The 22474-nt window shown below is 42.8% G+C and overlaps 2 protein-coding genes across 10 annotated transcripts in view; one reads left to right on the forward strand and one right to left on the reverse strand.

Moving 5' to 3' along the window:
* The first annotated feature begins 3212 nt into the window (after positions 1-3212).
* On the forward strand, positions 3213-4539 carry Cebpd (CCAAT enhancer binding protein delta). Its single transcript, XM_047547048.1, has one exon. The coding sequence runs from the start codon at positions 3348-3350 to the stop codon at positions 4164-4166; it is 819 nt and encodes a 272-aa protein (XP_047403004.1). The 5' UTR covers positions 3213-3347; the 3' UTR covers positions 4167-4539.
* A 1087-nt stretch (positions 4540-5626) lies between these two features.
* Positions 5627-22474, reverse strand: part of Spidr (scaffold protein involved in DNA repair) — a 434237-nt gene continuing 417389 nt past the window's right edge. For 6 of the 9 annotated variants that reach the window (XM_047546929.1, XM_047546285.1, XM_047546761.1 and 3 more), the window contains 4 exons: positions 12811-12904; positions 11785-11899; positions 11384-11437; positions 5629-6213 (listed from right to left, as the gene is read on the reverse strand). In XM_047546929.1, the coding sequence (XP_047402885.1) occupies positions 6049-6213; positions 11384-11437; positions 11785-11899; positions 12811-12904 (428 nt within the window). In that variant the 3' untranslated portion in view covers positions 5629-6048. Of the gene's footprint in view, positions 6214-11383; positions 11438-11784; positions 11900-12810; positions 12905-22474 lie in introns of all 9 variants that reach the window. The other 3 variants (XM_047546379.1, XM_047546844.1, XM_047546455.1) reach the window with 2 other exon arrangements.

The raw sequence follows: 22474 nt of genomic DNA on the forward strand, positions 1-22474 counted from the left end.
TGTGGTTATAACACCTTAGTGAATTTTCCATCTTGTTTTAGCTCCAGAATTTCTACTTGCTTCTTTTGAGAATTAATTAATTAATCCCCGCCCCCCTTTTTTTTCTTTCCAGTACTGGGAATTGAACCCAGAGCCTTTCACATGCTAAGCAATTGCTCTACCATTGAACTAATCCCCAGTCCTTTACATTTTGAGACAGGGTCTCCCTAAGTTGCTCAGGCTGGACTCGAACTTTCTATCCTCCTACCTCAGGATCCTGAGTTGTTGGGATTACAGGCATGCATCACTGAACCTGGCCATCGCAGTAAGCTTTTAATAAAACACAGGCTTTAACAGCATGAGGGCGTGACCCCTTTTATTTTTCTGGCTCTTGTTCTCTCTTTTTCTAACTCAGATATTGGAAATAATATTTTCTTAAAAAATCCATGTTATGGGTATAAAAATTTAATATATATAAACCTCATATTGTGACACAAAACACAGGAGAGTAAACCACACAATTAAAATTAGCCCTAGTAGAGAAAGTAAACAAAAGTGTCTCATATGGTAGTTCAAAATAATCTGAAGAGGGCACTGAAGTCAACAAAGTTTCCCAACCTCTTGAAATTTCATTTCATATTTAAGTTCTGCTACATCTGCTCCAAAACATTTCACATTTTCTGTTTTAGTGGAGAGCTGTTTTTGTGTAGTGTGAAGAATTCAAACAGGATTCCCAAGAAGAGAGCTGGTCACTCTGTGTCATGAATGAGCAGGGAGACTGCACTTACTTTCTAATCCTGACAACCCTTAATGACACCAGAGTACATTCTCAGCATCTTCAGTCTTTTGAATATCTAAACAGAGGTGTGTAAAAAGTCCACAGGGAGTGGACTTCCTTGGAACAGCTCTACTGTATCTCTTGTGAGACTATTCTAGCAGACATGGGAGAAGAATGCTTCCTGACTGGATTCTTTTGACATGTGTACTGAGGTCACCAGAGACGTCGGAAGTCTCGGGAGATTGCTTGAAATGGATCCCTAGCAAGGAGAAATGACTAGAAAACTTTTCATTTATTTTGAATGCATTAAGAGTAGAATTAAGATGGGGCCTTGAGGTATAGGAAGTAAGTAGAGACAGTCTCAAAGGGACTGCAAATAATGATTACAAAAAAGAAGAAAAATCCTTAAATCTAAAAGTGATCATGAAGTACTGGTGAACAGGTTCCTAAAATGTAGAGCTTTATCCTTTCCAAGAAGAGCACCATCAGCCAAGAGCTGTGTAACCTCTTCCAAGGCATTACAATATACATCATTGTCTTGTAAACTCAACCGAGTTTTAATAAACATATTATTATATAGAGTCTCTGGTATCAGAATTAGTAGATCATACCAATGAAAAAGTTTACAAATTCTTTATGAGAATATGGTTATTCTGTATAAACATTTATTATGCATTCCCTAATAGATTACAGACAGGGTCTTAATGATGTTTCTATGTTCCCTAAATAAATAGAGCCACGAAATTTGTTCCAGCCTTTTTCTCAGGGTGCACGAGCCCACATTATATGCATCCTTACCCTAAATAGGTAATTAATAAAGTGTAACATAAACGTCAGGTACCCTCAGTACTTCTAAAGCAATATTTGTACTTTTTCAGAAAACTCATTAAACATCCCATAATACATTTTTAGGAATTAGCATTTAGTGTTCTGACACAAAACCTGGTGAAAAAAATTAAGCGAAAGGATGCAAAATGGAGGCCAGGTCTCCATCAGAACAATGATTTAATAAATAGGCTTGACCAGAATTATTTGCCCCAATTTGCAGGAAAAATAAGGTACAAAAATCCATCCTGTTTTTTGAGATGGTGTGTGTGTCTCACTAAGCTGCAGGTTATTTTAGGATTCCTGGGCTCAAGGAATCTTTTCACCTCAGCTTAAAGAGTAGTTGGGGGGTTGGGGTTGTGGCTCAGTGATAGAGCGCTCACCTAGCATGCATGAGGCCCTGGGTTCGATCCTCAGCACCACATAAAAATAAAATAAAGGTACTGTGTCTACCTACAACTAAAACAAAATATTTTTCTTAAAAAAAAAGGAGTAGTTGGGACTACAAGTGCATATCACCTCGCCCTGCTTTTCCTTCATCTTTTTCATGCATTCATGTTACAATATGAAGCGCTAACAACTTAATATCCCATTACAACTACTGGCATAGATTTTATCTTTCTCCTCAAAGGGACCCACTACTTCAGATTCAAGAGCACCTCTTGAATTTAATAGGGAGATGAATCTGGAACTGGAAGGAGGGCTAAAGCTAGAGACTAGCACAAGGTGGCACTGTTTTAGTAGACCAGCAAGAAATGACAGCGCGCAGGGAGCTCCTGGGGAGAGCTAGTGCTTTTGGGACTCCGGAACTGCGGCAGATACCCTGCTCCAAGAGAGGACTACACTTAGGATGGTCGGTGGTCTAGACGCAGCGTTGTGATTACACTCTTCCATTGCTATTATCAATGGTTTCGAGAAGGTCCTGTCGGCCCCTCCGCCAGGACGCATCGGTTGCACTGCCGAAACTCTATTCTCAGGGCCAGCTGGGCCCCAGGATCCCGAGAAAGGCGGCTAGGGCGGGCCCCCAATTCCCTGAAACATCCGAGACTGGCTGAGGACAAACGGGTGGGAAGAGAGGCAGGCTCCTTCCGCGCCCTGGCGGCCGGAACCCCACTACCAGGCTGTGGCTAAAAATAAGTTCCCGCGCCTCATTACCCAGGGCGGTTTTCTGCATTTGGGTCCTCCACGTAGGCGCCTGGGTGAGGGTCGCTTGGGTCAGTTGAACGCCCGAGGCCCTGGAGACCCTTGGTCGCCCGACTCCCGACTCCCCGATTCTCTCTTCGCTGGCGAGGAGAGGAGGCCCAGGACGAACATACTCCGGGGCCAAGTCCTGGTTTTAATTTTACTCCCAGTACCGAGGAACAAGGAGGCTCCAAACCCCACAAACAGGAAGGAGGGAAGGCCCTGGAGTGCGGGCAGAAGGAGGGTTATTCCCAGCAGCGCGACTCGGGATGGGCCAGGGGCGGGGACAGAAACGCGCACCCCTCCCCCATGCGCGGGTCTGAGGGTCGGGGGGACAGCGGCACGGTTGCTTGGAATAGCCTGGAGAGGGTCACGCCAGTGGAAAGTTTAGGGGCGGCATCGGGGGCAGGGGGCGGAGGCTCCCCAGGCGCCCCCGCCTACCGCCCCCGCGACCCCGGGGCGCCCCCACTGTGCCGTAGCCGGGGCGGGGCGTGCGCGTCAACCGGGGCTAGAAAAGGCGGCCGGGTCGGGACTTTGAGAGGTGACAGCAGCACTTGGACGCGAAGTCTGGCCCGACGCCGCCATGAGCGCCGCGCTCTTCAGCCTGGACGGCCCGGCGCGCGGCGCGCCCTGGCCTGCGGAATCCGCGCCCTTCTATGAGCCAGGCCGGGCCGGCAAGCCAGGACGTGGGGCCGAGCCAGGGAGCCTGGGGGAGCCGGGCGCCCCGGCCCCAGCCATGTACGACGACGAGAGCGCCATCGACTTCAGTGCCTACATCGACTCCATGGCCGCCGTGCCCACCTTGGAGCTGTGCCACGACGAGCTCTTCGCGGACCTCTTCAACAGCAACCATAAGGCGGGAGGTGCTGGCGGCGCGGGCGGCCTGGAGCTGCTGCCCGGCGGCCCCGCGCGGCCTCCCGGCCCAGGCCCCACTGTCCCGCGCCCACTCAAGCGGGAACCTGACTGGGGCGACAGCGACGCGCCGGGTTCGTTGCTGCCTGCGCAGGTGGCCGCGTGCGCGCAGACGGTAGTAAGCCTGGCGACTGCCACGCAACCCACACCGCCCACGTCTCCGGAGCCACTGCGAGGCAGCCCGGGTCCGAGCCCTGCTCCGGGCCCTGCCCGTGAGAAAGGCTCCGGCAAGAGGGGCCCTGACCGCGGCAGCCCAGAGTACCGGCAGCGACGTGAGCGCAACAACATCGCGGTGCGCAAGAGCCGAGACAAGGCCAAGCGGCGCAACCAGGAGATGCAGCAGAAGCTGGTGGAGTTGTCGGCGGAGAACGAGAAACTGCACCAGCGCGTGGAGCAGCTCACTCGGGACCTGGCTGGCCTCCGGCAGTTCTTCAAACAGCTGCCCAGCCCGCCCTTCCTGCCGCCCGCCGGGGCCGCCGACTGCCGGTAACGCGCGGCCCGGGCCGGGAGAGACTCACCAACGATCGATACCTCAGACCCGACGGGCCCGGGAGCCGCAAGAGTCGCCCGGCGCCTGCTGCAGTTTCTTTGGGACATGTGAGTGAAAGGAAGCTACAGCCTGGACTTACATTATTCACTGAACTGCGAGAGAAGCTATACGTGTTTATTTTCCCTTAAATTATTTTTATAATGGTAGCTTTTTCTACATCTTACTCCTATTGAAGCAGCTAAGGTACATTTGTATAAAAAAAACTTTTCAAACAAAACCTTTGTATTGTAGATAAGAGGAAGACTGAGCATGATCACTTTTTATATATTAATTTTTACAGCATTTGTAAGAATAAAGAAGCATTTAAAATCGCCCCTGCTTCGTATATTCGCAGTGATTACAGCACATCGGCGCGCCAGGACCGTAAAGGGTGCGTGCCAGGACCTAGCCTGTGGTGAGCACCTGGGAGCCAAGGGGGCCAGGTGTGTTTTCCTCTTGGGGGAACCGAGTTTAGGGTTAGCCTGCTTTTGAAACACGCCAGAGACTACTTCCACATGTTTTCTTTAGCTTGCCTAAAATACATAAGGCATGACTAAGCGCGCCTAAGGCTAGCAGCTTTCCAGTGGGAGATGCTACACCAAAGGACCCAGAGCGGGGTTGGGGCCAGCTGATTTGGGGGCCCTGCTGAGAATATCCCTAATTTTATATTGCGCAGGGGGTCGGGGGGGAAGGACAGAGTAGGTCTCTAGTGATCCAGAAAATTGTCTGGTTCATCCTCGGCTTTCATGGGACTTTGCTTTCACTTTTCCTTAGTCTTCGCGATCTCAGTGGAGTAGATTTTCAGTGTGCATAAGGACAAGATAGCCATGCAGTAGATAAAAAGGCAGTCCTCAAGCTATTTTGCTAGTAATTGTAATGTTTCAAGACTTAATCCAAACAAAGCCATCTGCTTTTTATCCTAAGAAAACTGGTTATTAGGCACCTTTTCTTGTCTAAGCGTATATTGTATAATTAATTAACCACGGCCTGTCATGTTGAGGAAGAAAACAAAATCTTCAGTATCCAAAGATAATTCATGGCTTTATGTATAATTAAATCTCTGTCTCTGAATAATGATAAGCGACTGCTCTAAATCTGCTTAAACTTTGCTTGTGTCACAGTGCAGTTACCCAGCTTGATCAAACAGGCATATGGTGGAGTGAGCTTCCCATATCTCTATTCAGCATAGCTAGCATCATACTGGTTAACTTACTTATTTTTATATTTTTTTAAATTATAGATGGATACCTTTATTTTATTTATTTGTTTTTATATGGTGCTGAGGATCGAACCCAGTGCCTCACACGTGCTAGGCATGGGCTCTACCACTAAGCCACAACCCCAGCCCCTTATTTATATTTCATGGACAACAGTTTAACTTCTGACATAATTTTGCAGAACTTTTTTTCCCAAAAATACTGAACTGCAGAATGCTTAGATTGGACATTTATTGTATCAGAACAGTAATACCACAATGTGGGACAAAGGTTTTAAGCTTTGCAGGGTATTTTTCTTTGGGGAAATGAAAATACACAAGGAAAAGATGATGGATCATGATAAAAATTTGAATACTGCAAAGCTATAATTGAACAAAATAATTATTTCCAATATTATTGCCTCACATAAACATAAAGCTTTAGAAACATATTCCTAAATTTGTGGAAAGGTAATAAAGCCATAGAAAAGATCTTTTTATTTATAGTTTACAAAAACATCTTACATTTGTCCCAGAAAAATGGAAGTTTCATTTTAAGATCATAAAATACATTCACTCTATCCATAGTTAACAAATAACTACCATACCCGGCCCCCCACCCTGACCCTTGCAGTCACATTGCAAAGTTCACAGATCCAGTTGCAATCGCTGGCCTTCAGCAGAGGTTCCTCCTGCACTCAGAATCTCAATTTCCTCCAATCCAATGAAGTTAGTCGGGTGGGTGGTTATGGAATGGACAAAACAACTTAACAACCCCACCTCCTTTCCGAGTACACTCTTCACTTCATAAGTCTGCAGTGATAAAGGCATGCTGGTTAGAGAAAATAGAGCCAGCCCTGCATGTTGTGTTCCCAGCAACACAGAACAGAACAGGCTCTTTCCCCAGTCCAGGACCTTCTGTCCTCAAATGGTGAGAAGGGTTTTGGGGGTGATGGTGCAGCTGCTGTAAAAGCCCCCTTTATTATGGCAAGTGAAGGAACTATTTTATTATGATAAGTGAATTGTTTTTACACCAGGAACATTTAACACATCTCACTGATGTTTTTAGTGTATGCCGTGATAAGCAGGCTTAGGGGAGGAACCAGGGACAAGACTTGTAGAGGATCTGCCTATGCTTTGGCTGGGCAGGCAGGCTGGGGCTGTGTGGTTCAGAATCCCACTTCCTTTGGGTCACGTCCCCATCTAGCAACACTTCCAGTCAAAGGATTTCCTGGAACTTTGTCCCAAGCTTCCCTTAATAGGATCCCATTTTTTTCTCAAGTTACACTGTACTAAACACCTCCCCCTATGTTCTAGTAATGAGACTAAGCTTTTTCCTTCACATGCTTAATAATCTCAGGCAAATGTCATTTTGACAAGAATTCTGCATGGGGTAACCAGGGTCCCCAACCCTGATAAGGCTAGGCCCTGGCGTGACCTTCAGAGATCAAACTGCAGATCATTTATGGTAGAGAGTGGAGCTGAAAATTAAAAGCCCCAAAGTCTTGGGATAAATGATGTCTCTGGACTTCTGGGAGACACTTGCACAGGAATGTCATGGGCAACTCCTTCCTCTCCAAGGCACCTGATAAATTTCCACAACTTTCTGTTTGGTATGTATTAACTCAGCTCTTCCTTCTTTAAGCAGTCACAACCAAGGAAAACAAGGCTGGAGAGGGCAGACAATGTAGCCAAAGCAGACTCTGTGGCTACTTGTGCCTTCCTATCAAAGGGGGTCTCACTACCCTCACTCTGAGGCTGAGTTGGCTTCACTAACTTCTGAACAGCATACAGTGGAGAGGACATTAAGTAACATTCCAACGGAAAAAGTACCCACCCTCTGCCTGTCTTTGTTAGGGCCCAGACACATGCTGTGAGAGAGTTTGGTCAGAACCCTGGCTGGAGACTGAAGGAGGCTCCAGCTACCCTAGCCCTGCTTGAGGTGGCTATTCAGTAGATATCCAGGTGATATTCAGTGGAGCAGAAAAAGTCTGTCCTATCTGAACTGCAAGTGTGTGTGCAAAATAAATGTTGAAGCCAGTAAGCTTGAACATTTAAGATGGTTTATTTTGTAGCAATAAGTATCAGGATCAGTCTGGGAAGTGAATACCACCATTGTGATTTTATCATTTTCCCACCTGTAAGACATGCTTGATGAAAAACACCTAGCCTACTACTTAAATGTGCTTCGTTCCTTTGCTTTTTGTTTTTTTGAGGGGAGGAGTACTGAGGTTTGAACCTAGGAGCACTCTACCACTGAGCTACATCCCCAACCCTTTTATTTTGTGACAGGGTCTCACCAAGTTGTTGGGGCTGGCTTTGAACTTAGAAACCTCCTGCCTCAGCTTCCTGAGTAGCTGAGATTTTAGGCATGCACCACTGTACCCAGTCTTAAAGTGCTTTGTAAAGAGTTTTGGCTTCTTTAGCAAAAAATGTTAGAATAAGTTCTCAACTGGTGGCTTTATTGGAGTGATGGGGAGAGTAAAAGTTGCCGGTCAAGGCTGGAAGAGAAGAAATTAATAATGGAGGTTCTGGCTTTCCCACAGACTCACCTGTAGCATGGACAGTAAGTTCATGACCCACTCATTCTTTCATTCATTTTGGTTTATTATGAGCCCATGAAGCCTCATGATAGTAAACAAGACAGAGCTTCAAAGTTTTTGGTCTCGAGGGTGGGCACCAACCAGTAGAGAAAGAGGGTCACCAAACAGCACTGGGAGGAGGGCAGCAGGACAGTTGGATACTTCTCTGGTATCTCTTATAATTTTAGCCTTGCTTGTTGGTGTGAGCGGGAAGGAGATAGCCTAGGCATTCCTATGCTCCTCTAGCGCAAATATACAAAATTTGACTTCAAAAAAGTCAACAAAAAATCCTTTCTATTTAAAGTGTTAGGTTTGTCTATATCACCCATAAATGAAGCTTAAATTATAAATCTTTTATATTTGGGGAAAGTTAACATGGTGAGGTTAAAATATCCATAACAGCCAACTCACTATTCATATGAGTGTGGATCCGTATATGTATCTATTTTTAAATGGCAAAATGCATGTGTTCCCTAAATTTTTCCTTTTCTGAAACTTAAGGGAATGAACTCCAAATTCCACATAAATATATATAATGTTACCTTTGAGAAATGACATGTACAGTGACAGCCAATCCTATCGTTTTCACATTTGTAACTTGACCACATTAAAGTGAAGGCATAAAATCTAACGCTCATGTAACCTAACCAGAAACAGTACATTTGCTCCAGGGAATGGAGTTATGGTTCTTATGGAAAGCCCTAATTTGATTCTTTGGATTTTGGTGAATGTGTATTCTCACCCAGGAAACTGACAGAATCCAGATTGGGTAATTTGCAGCTCCTGTCCTTGCACAGAACTTTTGATAGTCATCTTCAATTAGCTCCTTTCCAGGACAGATGTAATGGCCCAAATAGCCACTGAGAGCAAAGCTGGGGGTAGGGTGAAGAGCTTCCTAAAATGTGTACCTCCAGGCTTGGAATGTTCCCTTGCTCTGATGGTGTGAACTCTGAAGTCAGAGCATTCACAAAAGTAACACCTGGTGCTGTGACCACACTGTACCCCTTCACACACATATGCACACACATGCCCATAGCACTCAAGCAAACATGTACACAAGTACTTGTACATATATGCTCACATGTGCACGAATGCATGCCTGTCCCCTTGAACTCTTTTTAAGTAGGGTTTTAAGTACAGGAACATTTTAGTTAAGAAGTTAAATGTGTGGTAGGGTCAAGGTGCCTCAGCCAGTAGGAAATCAAGTGAAGGAGGGAGGAACTGCCAGGGCTTCCGGACCTTTTGGTCCCTAAAGAGGGGTAGCGATTACCAGGCAGCATAAAGTGCTGTACATTGCTGGAGACTTCCTGGAGGAAGCACCAAGCTGCTTCCTATGGAGCCCATGGAGGCCCAGTGGGTGACCAACCTGCAGCACCCAGTCAGGGAATGGGAGTTGTGGAGCCACAGGGCAAAACATTAGCTACCGGGCAGCATGGATCAGTGGGTGAGCTCTATGCCACACTCAGGTGTTAACCAGTTTCAGTTTTTTAGGTTGTGGGTTTATGCAGGAGCATTTTCAATGTTTTCCCCCATCATTCTCCATGGGTGGACATTCATTCTCTGAAACCCCTTATCTGCCATCTTTAGCACCTGCCAAACCCCCAGTCCCCCATCTTGGAAACCTCTAACCTATCAGCCTTGGGCAGACCCCTCTGACCCAGTACGGCCTCTTCTTTCTTCTTCCCTCTCCGAAAGACAGGAGACAAGGAATCAGCCAACGGGCCCTGCTAAATGCTGAAACTTCCATATGTTCCTGTCACATGCCCCCTATCTGAGCTGGCTACCAACACTGCTAGTTAGTCACTTCTTCAGGGATAACACTGACTAGATGTATCTGGGTGAGGTCGTACACTTCCTAGCAGTAAAAGGTGTATTCTGTCTTACTGGGATGATGAGGAGATTGGAGAGAACACATGTGACAATGGCAGTGAACTCAGTTCTTGGCCCATGGTGATTACTGACTTTTACACAATCAGGAAACACTTGCACATGTACCCTCTTACAGCCTTGTCTGATCATCAACCCCTATTTGGATCCCAGGAGCAGCAGCTCAGATGGAGGGTCTAAGCTGGAGCATGGGGTTGCCCACGAGCTTTGAAGCCAGTGGGCTTTATCTCAAGGGGAATAGATACTCTTCTCAGAACTCCATAGGAGATGCTCCTGTGAAAGCAGGTCTCAGAAGTTAAGGCTCAGACCAGTGATCTTAGGATATTCACAGATTTACCCACATGGCAATTTAATCCAAACTCTAATAGCCCTGGTTTAGCTGAAAGAGGATCAACTGCTCTCCACAGCATGTCCTGAATACTGGGCCAGGAGAGGAACTGGTGGGCTGAGGAAAGGGGTCTTTCCACACGGTGGATCAAGACAGCACACATTCTGGCTCAAATCAGAGCTGGAATTTGGTCACATGGACCAAGAGGAAAAGACCCCTGTTCAATGGGCCAAAGTTGATCTGGGAATGATCAGTCTTCTCTGTCCCTCCATCCCATGAGGCTGGCCCAAGTCAGCTCCTGAACCCTTCTCTAGGTTTGATAATTCCAAGAATCACTTGTGGTTCTTTTAAATGGGTTTGATAATACAAGTAGTAACTCAAGGACAGAATTCCCATTTATAAGGCCAAAATTTCATGATGTAGAAATTGTCTTTGGCCTATAAATTATATACTTTGGTGATACTTCTCTTAGAGGAGTACATTGTGCTCTACTAAACCTCACCTCAGTAATTTTCAAGGCAGGCAAATCAGTTTTGAGGAATAATGGTAACATTTTCAGCTACACAAAGTCTGGAATATCCATCACTAAAAAACTAAAGAGTATCTTAGGCAATTCTGTTTTACAGCTGTAAAGCTATGGCAGCAGGACACTAACCTCCAGCTCACGTTACTAAAATCGAAGCCAGTGGGACAGATTCCCACTGTATTTTCTTCATGGTTGATCTGGAAATAACCTCATTTCCAAAGAGGAAAGGATCTCATCAGCCTACATAGGCACTTGTTAGAGAATGACAGTGGCAGGATATATTCATTTTTCAATATGTAAACAGACAGGTTGTTTTTTTTTTTTTTTTCTTGCAGTTCTGGGAATAAAACCCAGGGTACTTTACCACTGGGCTACATCTCCAGCCCTTTTCATGTTTTAAAAATTTTGAGACAGGGTCTCATAAATTGCTGAGGTTGGCCTCGAACTTGTGATCCTCCTCCCTCAGCCTCCCCAGTAGCTGGAATTACAGGCATGCACCACTGTGGCTGGTTTGTTAGAGCACTTAATTCTCAAGGCGGGCAAATCAGTGGGATTTGTTGTAACTGAACAGACATGACAGAGGGCTCTTTCTCTGCAAATGATTGCTCACTCAGGATCAAGAGTGTTGGGCACACCTAGGCTGGGCCTCCCTGAACTTACCCCATCCTCACAGGCGGCAAACCTCAGCAGTGAAGAAATACTGCCCTGCAACAGCTGCAATGACAGGGGAACAGGGCTGGGTTAAAACTAGTAAGTACTCATGCAAAAATAACTCTTGTTCTCAAAATTAACAGGCTAAGGCTAAACTGCCTATCTCTTCTTCAAAGCTCCAGTGGGAGCCTAAGTCAAACATGACTTAAAGTTACAATATGGAGACTGTGAAGGGGTAATCTGAGGACTGGAGAGAGCTCTGGGTATAGTTCCCTCCCAGTCATGAGTCACATACATCAACATCACAAGGTGGACAAAAGAATATACAAGTGCCTCAGCTCCCTCCTGTACATGAGTTCCACAAGATAGATGTGGAGAATGAGCATGTGCTCTAGGTACTAGGCTCCTACCTTGACCTTCACGTTGCACTGGGGCCTTGAGGGGCAGTCCAGAAAGACCTGTAGGTGCCTCTTGAGAACAGGAGATGTGATCAACTTGGAACAGTCCCCACAGAAAAAGGTACCTCTGTTGTGTGAAAATGCACAGGAAAAACAAACAAGCAGAGAGGGCCCATCAGACAAGATCTAGCTATAGATACACATTTCTCTAAAAATAAATGTTTGCTGAGGGAGAAAAGAGGGGTATGCTATCAGACTCAACTTCCTGAGACTGGCCAGAGTCTGGTCCTATTCTGATGGATGAAGGTTGGCTTTGGTGACAGTGGCTGAATGCTGCTGAGGGGACCCTTGGACAGGCAGAGTTATCATTTACATGGAGCAGAGGGGAGGCACCACTATCTTTGCTCCCCTACTGGTTCCACTTGAATCCACGTTCTCTAGCCTCTTCCATGTGACCTGGAGATGTCTTGTATACACACAAGGCCACCAACCCAGCAGGTATCAAGGTCACATTTGCTCTTTGTTTCATTAAGAGAGGCCAAGTACTGAGCACACCCCTTTCTGCCTGTTACACTACAAAGTCCATTTGGGAGGCTGGGGAACTGACTCCAAAGGGACAAAATGCACAGACAACAAGTCCTCACCATGGCCCATGGGGAGGTGCAGAAAAGGTGAGCAGGGAAGGAATAACTGTTCAGTGCTGCTCACTGGTGTCTGGAAAAGTCTGAACCACTTGCATAGTCACCACATTTGTCTCACTTATTCATATTTATCTTGTCTTTCTTTTTTTTCCTGACTAACAATAAAGGAGCTAAGGACAAAAGCCAGCTCTTTTATGAGACAGGAGTATCTGCAAAGGCAACAGGAAAATACTAGTTAGAGAAACCCACAGGCATAGTGGCCTCTTTCTTGGAGCTCAGCAGAGTGGGTTCCCCTCAGAGCTCTCGGGGATGCTGCTGAAGGCAGCAAGGCTGTGTGACCTTGGGGATAAGTTGCTGTCATGCTCTTTGGGCCCTGGGGATTTCAGGTCAGGCTTACCCATCTTCTGGCCTTTGTTCCAATCTCCCATTGCCACACCAGTCACATGTAGGCCATGAGAAAGCAGTGTTCTCATCCACTCCAACCACAGTGCCTAGGCCCACGTGAGAGAAAAGTCAGACTTTCAGAGATGGTTTCTGCTCTGATCACCCAGAGATGGTTTTTGCTCTGATCACCTAGATGACATGTGAACACTCAGATTGTTTTCTCACTGATAAATTTATATAAATCTTTCTGGTTTTTTTTTTATTTATAATTTCCACTTATTACACATATGAAATTAAAACAATTTAAAACAACTTTTTAAACTTGCCTACAATATCACCACCTAACCAAACATCTTTGTTTTTGGCTTGATTTTTTTCCCCCCAGAAGCATACATATTTAAATTGTTAAGGTCAAACCACCCATGGATGTTGCCTGTGCTAATGGGTTTGCTACACAGCTGCTGGAAGAACTGTTATCTTACTGATGCCCAGTGAGCTGATAGATTCCATTCCACCCTTCCCCATGTTGGACATTAGGTCTCTAGAATAATTAATTAGTTAATTAATTTGTAGTACTGGGGATTGAACCCAGGGGCACTCTACTACTGAGCTTCCCCAGTCCCTTTTTAAAAATTGTTTTGAGACAGGGTCTTGTTAAGTTGCTAAGATTAGTCTCCAACTTGCGATCACCCTGCCTTAATTTTCTGAATTGCTGGGATCACAGGCTTCTTACTGGATTACTTTATGACAATGACTATGTCCGAAAATAGGCCTTTTCTATATCAAGGCCCTTACTGAAGACAGATTCCTGGAAGTAGAATTACTCCTTCCCAGAGTATGAGTAGTAGAGATATAGAAAAAAGCCTTTCAGAAAGTACTTCCTAAAAGGATTCTTTGACTTATATTGCCCCAATTCACAGAGTACCAATTTCACTATATTGCACATTCATCATCTTAAGAATTTGCCTTCTCAACAGGTACAATGGAATTGCTTATTTTAGTTCCACTTCTTCCATAAGAAAAGTTAAATATTCTTAGTGGTTTGTTAGTATCTTCTCAAATAAGATTTCTCTGGTTTCCTTATTGTTATTATGATTATGAATGCAGGCATTTCTTTTCTACTACAACATTTATGGTTTATTTATTCAACTAACAATTAAGCATATAATGTTAATTTTTGGGGGGTGTTGGGGATCTAACCCAGGACCTCATGCATGCCAAGTAAGCACTCTATCACTGAGCTACATTCCATCCCCCCATTTTATTGCAGTACTAGGGATTGAACCCACAGTCTTCCTACCACTGAGTTATATCCCCAGTCCTTTTTAATTTAATTTTGAGATAGAATCTTGCCAAGTTGCTGAGGTTAGCCTCAAATTTGTGATCCTTCTGTCTGAGCCTCCCAAATCACTGGAATTACAGGTGTGCACCACCACATACAACTACATGATGCTATTATATTTTTGACAGATGTGGGCCCTGAAACACAAGATAAATGGAACATTATCTACTTCCATGCAATCAGTCTTGCTGGGGAAGCAGATAAACAAATAATGAATAAAATTATCATGAAGTAAATGCTAAATAGAGAAATGGAAAAGTTCTCTGAAAAGTGCAGTAGAGATGCCTTGTGGTCCTGCCTGAGGGTCAGGGAAGTTCTCAGAGAAGTCAGTGAGGGGATTGGCGAAGTCAAACTTGTACCTCTGATAAACCTGCATAACCCAGTAGGGCTGTAGGCTGGGCCAGTATTGAGGGAGGGCAGGCAATACAGCTGTGGAGTTGGCAACACCACAGCTGGGATCAAGATGGTCAGATTTCCTTGGATGTGAAGCATGAAAGATAATATCAAGACATACTGGCAAATTGCAGGTCATCCTTGAAATGTGATGAATTAGATGCTTAAAGAAAAAGTAAGAGTGACCTGAGTTTCCAGATAAATAGATGAGTTTCCATTCTCATTACTGAAGCAAAATATTTCATTTCCCACTGTAACAAGCATTAGAAGAAAATATATCTACAGAGGCTAAAACAGAGTTATGGGAAATAGCAGGCTTGGTTTATTAAAATACATTCATGCAATGCAGACTTGAATGACTTCTTAAAAATGAGAATAATAGGTCTTGATTTTTTAAAAGGCTGTCCTAGCTAATGACATTTTCCTTGCAAATCTAATCAGAAGTATGTCGAAAGGATGAAAAGTAAAGTCAACAAATACAGCCAGAAAGGAATGTCAGCTCATCCATAATAGTTGGATGCACAGGAGGTCCAAAGGAGAGAAATGTATGGCTGTGTCCCCAAACACCAGACCACATCATGCACTGTGATCAGGTTCCCATTCGGGCCTGTGTGGCCAACACGGAGCTAGTTCACAGCAGTGCTTGGTAAACAACTGTTAAACTAATTAATTAAAGTAGGCTGCTAGTAAGTAAAGTTCCTTTTTACCCTAGGATATGCATGGTTGTTAACAGCATTTACATTTATATTGGATTAAGTAATTTCCTTCCAATTAGAAAATAAGGCAAGAGTTGATGAAATGTATTTCATCTACAAACCACTAGAAATCCTTTTGGGCAAACTTAAATGAATTTAAGGGTGGCTTGGAAGTATATTATTAAATAGTTAGTGTTTAGAACATTCACTTAAATGAGCACCAGAAGGAAAAAAATAAACAGTTTTTGTCAGCGTTAAGGGGTGTGATGCCACCTTCATTGGCTTGCCTGCAGTTTGCTACTAAAAGCTTCATCCTTTGCTTATCTTCTGTACAGAAATCTCTCATAATTAGGTTTGGGAAAGGCATACGTCACTTAGTTATTAAAACTTTTTAAAAAAAGGTCTTTCTAAGAGTGTTAAGGAAAGTGCCTCTACTACAAGCTATATGGGGTCCTTCTGAGCTGAGACTCAATGCCAGTTTGATGTACACATTTCTTCAATTACTCTGCGTTCTCCACTACACCCTTTTCCCTGCAATTTCCTGGAAGAAGGACATTTATTTCTTCTACCTAAAAGCTGAGAACTGGTTTGAGGATGGTCCTTTACCACCTCGGAGGCATGCTAGACCCATTCACAGACTGGTATGGAAGGTTCCTCAGCCTTGGTGAGCTATGAATAAAGAAGAATAAATGGTGCAAGGGAGAAAAAAAAATTGGTGCTGCAAGACTATTTCACCGCATAAAATAAAGTGGAAAGAAGTCTTTGCATACTCTGGGAACTGACATTCAGAGATGAGAAGGCCTGGTGTGCTCAGTGAGGAATGAGTGCCTGCCTCTCAGGGGGGCTCCATTTCCTATGAATGATAAACACCTTCACATGCATTCTGTTCTGGAATGTGTTCAGGGTTCTTTTAAGCCCTGCTCTGAGAAAATGCTCAATATTTAACTATCTGAGACACAGAAGCTCAGCTGGTTTAGCAGTTGCTGAGAGCTGCCCAATCCCCAGTACAGACTTCCTGCAGATGTAGAGTCAGGCTAGGGACAAGTCATCACTGAATCCTGGGCCACTGAATGCAGGATGAAGTAAGGATGAAAGCCTGAGAAGGGAGTACCTACTACTGTTGTAGAGAAGTGAAGACCCCAGCCCCACAGGGATTTGAGGGAGCTGGAGCTAGGCGGTTCAGGGCTGGCTAGTATACAGGGTGGGAACACCTGGTAGGAACAGTGCACCCATCTGTTGCTTTACTATGGGCACTCCTGGTGGAGTAAGTTTGCCAATCTTTCCTACTTTGCAGCTGGGCTTTGTTTTTCTCTTAATGCCCGGCTGATTGGTTCTTATCAGAGGATCTGGCAACACTAAGTGCTGCTGTGATAAGAGTCTATTTACACATCCCCCTTACCCACCCACAGGCCTGCAGGGCAGTTTCAGGGGAGGCCTGGAAGCAGAGGAGACCTGCAGGGAATGCAGATGAAAATGGGAAATGGGAAGAAGATATGTAAGAAACTTGGGTCAACATGAAAAAAGGAACAGCATTACAGAAGCAATATGAGAAAGTAAAATAAAACTTTTATATTTCTTCTAGTTGCATATCTATAGTCCCAGTTATTCTGGAGGCCTAGGCAGGAAGATCTCTTGAGACCTGAAGTCCATATCAAGATCCTGCCTTGTTTTCATTTTTTTAAAATCTTTTATACTTCTTAGTCTAAATTGAACAGTAAGTTATTATTGATCTAATAGTTCATTTAAATAATAACAATAATATATTCAGGGATTATACCTTACAGGCAAGTGACACGAATGACAATGATGTCATAAGAGATAGAGGAAGGAACTGGAAACACTCTAAGGTACCTGCTTTACCTGAGAAGTAGGAGAGTACTATTTGAAAGTGGATTCGAGTGGTTGTAAATGTACTTTTCAAACTCTTGGGCAACCACAAGAAAATATTTAAAAATAAGTATAATGGATATGCAGAGATTAAAGAAAAAAATGGATTCATAGAGGATGCCCAATTAAAATGAGAAAAGGTAGAAGTCAAATAAAAAGAATCAGTGACAATGGATAGAAAACAGTTGTAAATACGATTGGTATCAATTCAATTATAATGTTAATCACCGTGAATGTGAATAGTTCCAATACATAAGTTACAAGACAGAGACTAATTAAATATACAAATATACAAATTAAGAGACTTGTTCAAAATACAAGGGCCTACTACATGTTGTCTATAAGAAAGTTCCATTAAATATAAAGACACAGATTAAAAGTGAAGGTATAGAGAAAGATACAGGGTGCTAATGCTTGTAAGAGAAAGCTGGGGCAGTTATAGTAATTTCAGACAAAACAGGCTTGAAAACATGGAAAACTATTGGTCACTGAATAATAATGGTATCATTTCACTAGAATGACATAACAATCCTTAATGTGTATTTTCCTAACAACAGAGCTTCAAAATACATGCAGCAAACTCATGGAAGAGAGAGAAACAAATTCACTACTATAGTTGGAGACCTCAATACCCCTCTATTAATGATTGACAGATCTAGCAGGCAGAAAATCAGTAAGGGTAGAGTTGAATTGATAGTACCATCAATCAATAGGATTAATTGACATTACTGAACTCTTCATCCAACAACAGCAGAAACCATATTCTCAAACTTATGTGGAACACTCCAAGAAAGACCACACCCTTGGGCAAGAAACACACCTTAACAAATTAAAAAGTACATAAGTCATATCAACTATGTTCTTAGAACACAAAGGAATTAAACTAGAAATCAATAACAGAATGAGATGGCTGGAAAGCCCCAAAATATTTGGAGATTAAATGGCACACAAGTCGAAGAAAAAGTCGCACAAGAAATTAAAAAATATTTTGAATCAAGTGAAAATTAAAAAAATCAAATTTGTGAATGCAACAAAAGAAGTGTATGGGGGAACTTTATGCATGGAATGCACATATCAGAAAAGAAGATCTAAAGTTAATAATCTAAGCTTTCATTTAGGAAATAAGGAAAAGAGCAAATTAAAAGCAAGTAAGGAGGATAAAAATAACAAAGCAGAAATCAATGAAACTGAAAACAAAATCAATAGAAAAAATCAAAATCAAGACTCAAAATTTCTTTGAAAAGATTGATAAAAACAGATAAACTTCTAGGAAGGCTTACCCAAGAATGAAAAAAAGAAGCCATAAAGTAGTAATAGCAGAAATGAAAGGGGTCATGATTACTTATCCCACAGACATTAAAAGGATTTTAAAAAGGGATAATAATAGTATAAAAGCTCTGTGTCTCAAATTTGATAGGTGAAATGGATCAATTTCTTGAAGTATATAATCTACCAAAACTCCATATAAGAAATAGCATTAATAGGTCTGTATATATTAAATAAGTGAAATAAATAATTAAAAACCTTCCAAAACAGAAACCACTGGTTCATGGTTAAAGTCTACCAAACATTAAGGGAAGAAATTATATTAAACCTCTACATTCTCTTCCAGAAAAGAGAAGCAGAGGGAATACAGTACTTATTTGTATTTTATAAGGAAAGCATTACCCTAATATCAAAATCAGACAGAGAGATTACATAAAGGAAAAACTACAAACATCTTTTGTGAAATCGATGCAAACATCCTCAACAAAACAGTTGCAACTATATGTAAAAATGATTATATATCACAATCAATTGAGATTTATTCCAAGTATGCAAGGATGATTCAACCACTCAAAGATCAATGTAATCCATTATATCAACAGGCTAAAGAAGAAAAATTATACAATCAGATTAATAGACACAGAAAGGACATTTGAAAAAATCCAACATTTAATCATGATAACAACTCTCAGCAGGGCTGGGGATACAGCTCAGTTGGTAGAGTGCTTGCCTTGTAAGCACAAGGCCCTGGGTTAAATCCCCAGCACTGCAAAAACAAAAAACAAAACAAAACACAAAACTCTTAGCAAACTAGGAAAAAAGGAGTTTAGTTTCCTCAACTTGGTGAGGAACATCTACAGAAACCTATAGTTTGAACAAATCTAAAGTATTACTTCCTGGGGTACCAAGACAATATCTGAGAGTAGAGCAACCAGGCAAAGTTAGAACAGAGAGATATCAAGAAGGAGATTACAGAGGAAAAGGATAACTTCAGTGATTTAATATCATTTTTGAGAACTCATAAAGTCAGGTTGCAAATGAAGGTCAATTTAAAACTGGCCGGGGGAGTGCAGGGAAGTTCCTTCAGTGTGCCAACAGCTAAGCCCTACTGCTGCAGGTGTGAGAGTGGATGACCTGATTCTTTCTTGCATCTCTGTGGCACTTGCTGGATGCAGTTAGAAATGGATTAAGTTCTAAGTCCTCCTTTGGCCAACAGTGCTTTTGTTTTCTCATAAAACAGTGTGCTAGGTGGTGGTGATTCTTATGGTCACAGAATAAGAAGAGTTCAGTACAACAGAATTGGTTTGAAGCATTGTAGTGACTTTCTGATACAGGGCCAAGAATTACACAAAGGTGGGGGTGGAAGGGATATTCTGCCATCCTTTTCTCTCCTTAAGCCCTTGATCAATCCTGAGCTCTGGGAGAGGTGAGAGAGTAGAGTGGGAGGAGAATGTTACCAATGAGAAGGAAGGTGGAAGGAAGAAGTCCTCAGAGGTGACTGATTGGAGACCCCAAGTTTGGGAAATGGCTGTGGGCCATGAGTAACAGCACCTAAGGGAACCTGGGGGAGGGGAAAAGAAGAGGGGTGAGGGGGTGGGAGAGGGAGATGGGATGGGCACAGGTCTGCATTGTGGATTTCTCCTCATAGCTTGTCAGTTTAGGGAACCCAGGCTATGCCACTCTGTACAATGTGCTTGGTCTTCATAGTCTGTCCACTCATGGGACTCAATCTGTGCCCATCTTCATGGTGTACTCTGTCTCCATAGCCTGTTTGCTCAGGGGAATGAAGCAGTACTTGTGTACACTTTGTAATCTGTCCCCCACAGCCTGTTTGCTCAGGAGTGCTGAGCAGCTGGACATCAAGAAGCAGCTTTGTATTGGGGCTTCTGGATGCCACTGTAGTCTATTGGACCACCCAAACCCCTTGCCTTCCATACTTCTTCCTGTTGATACCCTTTCTTTGCTTTGCATCATCATTTGTATATGAGGCTCCAGAATAGCATCATTTAAAAATCTGATCAGTTATGGCCACGGAAAGCAGAACAAGACATAACCAATCCAATCCCACCCTGGTCTAGACTGGTTTCCCCTTTCTAAATCCTGCCTTTCCCCCAGGACTTGGGAGGGTTTACAATGGCACCTAGTACCTCCGTGGGTTTCCCATATACCCTTCTAACTGCCTGAGAAATCAAAATCCACTGGGATCTGATCACTGGTTTCAGTCAGCCATCCCCTCCCTTTGTGGTTCCTAGTAGCATTAAGTTGTCTATTATTTTCTGTACTAGACGGAGTGCTTCTTGCCTTCCACACATGATCTCATTTAATCCTCAACAATGCTTTGAGGCTAATTCTCATATCCCTATTTTATAGATGAGAAAATGTAGATCTTAAGGTGGAGTCTGTTGTCTGTAGGATCTGTGTTCCACTGTGCTCACATTACCCTTTCTATTCATAACCATAGTTGTGATCAAGCACTAGACATAAAAGGAGATTCACAGAAGAGAAAATCTCAAATGGCCTCTACTATGAACAAGTGCTCAATTTCGCAACTAACACATGATTTAAAGCAATACACACAGGGATCACAGGCTTTTCGCTGTTGTTCATAAAAATTATTAAAAGGATCAGAAACTAATGGTGGGTGAGGGTAGGGAAAAACACCTCTAGAAGGTTTCTTTTGGAAATCTGACTTTCTGTATACTTTCTTGAAAGTAGTTTAGCAATAACTGCATAAACACTGGGTGTGGTGGCCACATACCTGTAATCCCAGCTACTCAGGAGACTGAGACAGGAGGATAGCAAGTCCCAGGCCAGCTTGGGCAACTTAGTGAGGCCTTGTCCCAAAATAAAATAAAAAGAGCTGGGGGTATAGCAGTTCAGTGCTTGAGGTCCTGGGTTTAATTCCTACTACTTCAAAACAAAAAAATTAAAAGAACAAAAATATATATTAGCTGTCATTTTGGAAAATACCCTGGGATTCTTCAAAAAGGTTAAATGCAAGGCTACCTATATGACCCAACAATTCCATTCTTGGATACATATCTAAAATTTGGAAACAGATGTTCAAACAAACTTCTCCATGAATATTCACAGCAGTTCTATTCACAATAGTCAAAAAGTGGAAATAACTCAACTGTTCACCAACTAATGAAAGGATAAATAAAATGTGGCATAGATATACAATGAAATATTACTCTTCCATAAAAGGAAAAAAAATTCTGAAATGTTACATTGTGGATAAATCTTACAAACATGCTCAGTTAAAGATGCCAATCAAAGGCTGGAGTTGTGGCTCAGTGGAAGAGCACTTGCCTAGCATGTGTGAGGCCCTGGGTTTGATCTTTAGCACCACATAAAAATAAAATAAAGGTACTGTGTTCACCTACAACTAAAACAAAAATATTTTTAAAAATGCCAATCAAGAAAAACCACATATTGTATGATTCCATTTATATGAAAGGTTCAGAACAAGCAAACTCAGAGGAGCATAATGTACACTGGCGGTTTCCTAAGACTGGGGAGTGACTGATAATAGGTGCAGGGTTTCTTTTTGTTTCAAAGTTAGACTGTAGTAATGGTTGCACAATTTTGTGAATGTACTAAAACACCTAACAGATGTATTAATACAAGTATTTTTTGAGACAAGCTCTTGCTATATTGCTGAGGTTGGCCTCACACTTGTGATGCTCCTGCCTCAGTCTCCTGAGTTGCTGGGATTATAAGCATGCACCACTGCACCTGGCTAAAAACACGCTAAATGAATGAGTTGTAAATGTAAATTGAATTTATATCTCAAAAAAAAAAAAACTGTTTAAAAACATGTGAACCATTTGGGTGTGGCTGAAGTGGGAAGATTGCAAGTTCAAGCCAGCCTCAGCAACTTAGTGAGACATGGTCTCAAAATAAAAAATAAAAAGAGTTGGGGATATAGCTCAGTGGTGGAGCATCCCTGGGTTCACACTCTAGTACCAAAAAATACCTGAACTATAAATTCCTGAAATCCTCCTTTATAGTACGATAATATTATATAATAGTATATAATAGTAGGACAATAGTATACAGTCAGTAGGGAATGATGTCCAATAATGATTTTA

Source organism: Sciurus carolinensis, chromosome 1, assembly GCF_902686445.1.
Source record: "Sciurus carolinensis chromosome 1, mSciCar1.2, whole genome shotgun sequence".
Lineage (NCBI taxonomy): Eukaryota > Metazoa > Chordata > Mammalia > Rodentia > Sciuridae > Sciurus > Sciurus carolinensis.